Here is a 4,794-nt window from a genome sequence, read left to right as displayed (position 1 = left end):
AGCTGGTTGGAGAGATAAGAGTCGCAAGAAGTGTTAGAGCCAAATTGTGGAAAACAAAGTCTAACTCATAATCATAAGGAGTATCCATCTTCTTATAGGATGATGATTCATATTGTGTTTGAGAAAATCGAAGTTGTTAAGAGTTCACATCATCAAGTCAAGCTTGTGGTGAATACACTCTAACAAGAAGAAAAAGAGACGTGTACATTGGCTTTAGAAACTTAAATCCTTTTATGTCTACTCGTTAGGACTAGGTAAAGAAGGGATGTAGTTTGTGTTATGGGATTATTGAGATAAAAGGTAGTATAAGTCAAAGCCAAGAAATGATCCTAGGAGAAGCCTATCATCGAACGGGACGAGTGAGAATCCATGAAGAGTCTTCTAATGCTACTTCCACGCATCTAAAAGTGTGTTCATACTAGACTCGAACTAAACAGCTGCAATCAACAAGGCCTAAGAGGAGAAGTCTCTCAAGAAAGTAAATGCAACTTGACTCTTGTTTGAGGTTTGTTCGAATTCATACTACGCGTATTATCCAAAAGGCCACATCAGCGCACACACGAATGCATGCACGACAACTCAGCAATGTTGACCCCCTCTTTTGTTATACGCATTCACGGGCGTAAGCGAATTGACCGGTGCTTTGTACTCTTCTCGGAAGTCCACGGCCGGCGAACCCATCATCGCCTATAAGATTGCATGCACGCACGGCGGGCAGCCAGCATACGGTCATCATACGAACGCCCTGTAGCAGGAAAGCGAGAGCGAGAGAGACGCTAGCTCCTTTTTTTGGTACTGACAATTAGCGCCCTAGAGAGAGAGAGAGAGAGAGAGAGAGAGAGAGAGACGCAGGCTCCTTTTTGGTACTTACAAGAGTACCCACTAACCATGGGCGCCGCTAATTGGGCTCTGCTCGTTATATGCATCTCTCTACTTCTAGCACTGCTGTCAGCTCCTAGCGCGGACTGCACTAGCCGAATAAGCTTAAAGGCGAGCACACCTTCCGCTAGCAGTAACGTGAGTAGTACGCTTGCCGGTACCCAAGCCGACTTCTTGGCGTGGGTGCAGGAAGTGAGCTCGAAGAGCCACCAAACAGCTAGTACCGTCTTCTTCACGAGCGCGGCTTCTAGTGATAGCAACGTGATCACGGTTGCCAAATCGGGAAAGGCAGACTTCAGCACGGTGCAAGCTGCGGTGAACTCCGTGCCCTCCAACAACAAGCAGAGGGTGGTCATCCAGATTGCGGCGGGCACCTACACGTAAGAAGCAGGGCGCAGCGCCTAGCTTATATATGTATATGTATACGAAAGGGCTTCCTTTCATACATGCAGATATATAAACCCGTACATGTTTATATATAACTAATTCCCAGCGTCCTTTCCGACCTGTTGCAGGGAGAAGGTGGACATCCCCAGCAGCAAGCCCTACATCTCCTTCATCGGGGCCGGCAGTGACGTCACCACCATCGCCTGGGACGACACCGCCACCAGCGCCGGAAACACCTTCAAGAGCGCCAGCGTGGCCGTCAACTCCGACTTCTTCATCGCGCGCGGCATCTCCTTCAAGGTATAAGTCTTATGTAGCATCATGCATCGTGTACTCTCTCTCTCTCTCTCTCTCTCTCTCTCTAACTCACTTCCATGCCCATCCTAGAACTCCGCCCCCTCCCCTCCGCCCGGTGCCGTGGGCAAGCAAGCGGTCGCGCTGCGCATCTCCGGCGACAAGGCCTCCTTCTACGCCTGTAACTTCTACGGGGCGCAGGACACCCTCTATGACCACCAGGGCCGCCACTACTTCAACAGCTGCTTCATCCAAGGCTCCATCGACTTCATCTTCGGGGACGGCCTCTCCTTCTACGATGTACGTGATCAGAGATCAGGCAACATTCTTAGCAGAACGTATACATAAATCAGTTAGCTAAGCAATCGCGCCTTAATGTCTTGTCTTCTTATTTAATTACGGCTCGTACTGCTTACATGATATGCAGGGCTGCGAGCTCCGCAGCATCGCCACCAGCTCCGGCGCCCTCACGGCGCAGAATCGCGAGAAGCCCAGCGAGGACACGGGCTTCTCCTTCGTGAACTGCAAGGTGACGGGGTCGGGCATGATATACCTGGGGAGGGCATGGGGTGCCTACTCGCGCGTCGTCTTCCTCTTCACCTACATCGACAACATCATCGTCCCCGCGGGCTGGAGCGACTTCGGCGACGCCAGCAACCAGAAGTAAGTGGCAGTATCACATCTCCACCAGCTTCCTTGCCTTGAATTCATGACCTTTGGTCCACGGGCCACATTCATCGAGGCCTCCTTCCTTAGTGTTGTGTACACCTTGTTGCTCTTTTGCAGGACGGCCTTCTATGGAGAGTACCAGTGCTCCGGCCCCGGCGCCGACTCCAAGAGCCGCGCCGCTTGGTCCTATCAGCTCACCGCCACACAAGCCGCGCCCTTCCAATCCCTCAACTTCGTGGAGGGAGAGTCCTGGGTACAGCAGGCCTAGGCTCTAGTTGTATATAGCATGTTGCGGTGCCGCCATCGCCCCTCATACCTCATAAACTGCAGATTATCCTAGTAACTAGCGTGGCGTTGCATATTGCATGCAGCTTTCACCACGCGATCGAGAATTTACAATCTGGTTGAGATAGATATATAGCCCACACCCTTCCTGCCTTACATCCCAAAATGCGCCTCATTCTTTCTACAGCTTTCACCACGCGATCGAGAATTTACAATCTGGTTGAGATAGATATATAGCCCACACCCTTCCTGCCTTACATCCCAAAATGCGCCTCATTCTTTCTACATCATAGATACATTGAAATCTAGTGGAACTAAGACTCATGTGACATTGCAACCTGCCTGATTCACCATTCACTCTTCCTTCATTTGAGCCCGCCACATTTGGACCTCTAGTATTGAACGCACCTGATCCGCAAAAAAAACACTTGATATGAAGTTATTATATTCACCACCCTTGACCTACTACTAGATTGGCCTTAGTTCTATGTCATGAGATGGCATAGAGCAATTGTGTATCTGGAGTTATTGGTTCATATGCAATTTTTTCTACTTGATATTAACAATAAGATACTCATTAAGACCTTTGGACACATCTTAGGACATGCATTTGATTGCACAAAAACCTAAACTGGTGATGCTTTATTTAATGGGCTTGACTTTAAAGGTTTCTATCACATGATACCATTTTGCTCACATCATAGAAGTAAAAGATCTAATGCATGGGAGATTCAAAAAATCTCTATAGGAACATGGTTCTTGTACTTGAGGAAAGAAGCACAATTGTTCGATGGCAAAATTCACAACATAGAACGGAAAAGTCTTATGTGGGACTTGTCCATTGTTGCCTTGTTGGTTGCCACAAGTGCATAAGCAACACAAATTAACGATGCTATTTAAAACCCCCTTATGTAAGTTTTTCTCAAAATCTGGGTTTAAAATCCCCTTTTATTAAACACACGTAGTAGACTTGCGTATTTCTAGGTGAACCCCTTGAGTCGTGTGGGAACCCTAGGGATAAACTACCATAGAATCATGCACTCTACAAGAGGTGATGATTGGATGACAATTAGAAAACCTTGCATATGTGTGAGCTATAGGGCATAAGGAACATAGTATTAAATGGTTTCATCACCATTGTTTGTGTTTTGGGCAATCAAAAAATTTGAAAATAGATATTTTAGCTCTTCAGTGCCCCCAAATGTAAAATGCCATAGCATAGTGCACTGAAGAAGCATCAATGATTTGATGGCAAAGAAACCTTTCTTAAGTGTGTTAAGGGGCCTAAATGGTTTTTCTTTGGCCAACCAAGAGGTTCAAAAACCAAAAAATTTGCTCTTGGCCACTTGTGATGTAAACTTTGTGATGTAAACTGTGAGAAAATCATGAACTACGTAAGCATCGGTGAATAGATGGTAGACAAACCTTGCAAATAGGATCATTATGTGATGGTTTCATCACCATTGTTTGTGTTTTGGGCAATTGAAAAATTCAAAAAAAGATATTTTAGCTCTTCAGTGCCCCCAAATGTAAAAAGCCATAGAATAGAGTGCTACACAAGCGTCAATGATTTGATGGCGAAAAAATATGTGTTAAAGTGCCTAAATGGTTTTTCTTTGGACAACCAAGAGGTTCAAAAGTCATAAAATTAGTTATTGGTGGACACTTGTAAACTGCTAGAAAATCGTGAACTACCTAAGTATCAATGTTTAGATGGTAGACAAACATTGTAAAATTATGACTCTCAAGGGACCTAAGGCTCACTATTCAATGGTTTTACGCTACAAAAAACAAAGAGCACAACCGCGTCAAGAGCCACAAAAATTTAAAAGAATATACCTATGCAGGACTATAGCCGTGGGTTGCCTGCAAAAAAAAAAGGAAACATAATGGGTGAGATATGTGGGGACATATGTCCCCACATCTCTCCCCCATTCTATCCCTGTTTTTTTAATCACATTATTTAAACATTACTTAATTATCACATTTTTTTGAAACACTTAAGCACTTAAAACATAAAAAATAATTGCAATACAATAATGTCATGATTCTCCCATTTGTATGTGCATTTTATGGGCAAATAATATTTAGACAGGGAGCACTCTTGGTTGGATTTTACAATGTGGGTGCCCATGTCATGAGCTAACCCTTAATTAGGTTCCTTTAGGAGAGATGAAGCACAAGGAAGGCATTAGCTTTGTATTGGGATATTTTGGTAGCTATGGGGGCATGACAAAAGTACATAGCCATAATATAAGCAAAAGTGAATGGAGTTAGAGT

The 4,794-nt window shown here is 45.0% G+C and overlaps 1 protein-coding gene across 1 annotated transcript; it reads left to right on the top strand.

The window, feature by feature from the left end:
* The first annotated feature begins 758 nt into the window (after positions 1-758).
* LOC147621774 (putative pectinesterase 53) lies at positions 759-2,497 on the top strand. The gene is made up of 5 exons (XM_086823598.1): positions 759-1,259; positions 1,395-1,566; positions 1,654-1,860; positions 1,988-2,223; positions 2,347-2,497. Exons 1-5 carry the CDS (start codon positions 889-891, stop codon positions 2,495-2,497), a joined length of 1,137 nt encoding a protein of 378 aa, XP_086679724.1. The 5' UTR covers positions 759-888.
* The last annotated feature ends 2,297 nt before the right edge of the window (positions 2,498-4,794 follow it).

This window comes from Cibotium barometz, chromosome 29 (genome assembly GCF_041138505.1).
Source record: "Cibotium barometz isolate CiBa-2024 chromosome 29, ASM4113850v1, whole genome shotgun sequence".
NCBI classification, from domain to species: domain Eukaryota; kingdom Viridiplantae; phylum Streptophyta; class Polypodiopsida; order Cyatheales; family Cibotiaceae; genus Cibotium; species Cibotium barometz.
The sequence above is the reverse complement of the archived record's forward strand: the minus strand, read 5'-3'. Positions and strand labels throughout refer to the sequence as shown.

Bases quoted from the DNA above. Each gene is read 5' to 3' on its own strand.
- LOC147621774 (XM_086823598.1), top strand. From the start codon at position 889: ATGGGCGCCGCTAATTGGGCTCTGCTCGTTATATGCATCTCTCTACTT. The intron at 1,260-1,394 runs GTAAGAAGCAGG...GACCTGTTGCAG, and splicing joins ATTGCGGCGGGCACCTACAC to GGAGAAGGTGGACATCCCCA. The intron at 1,861-1,987 runs GTACGTGATCAG...CATGATATGCAG, and splicing joins ACGGCCTCTCCTTCTACGAT to GGCTGCGAGCTCCGCAGCAT.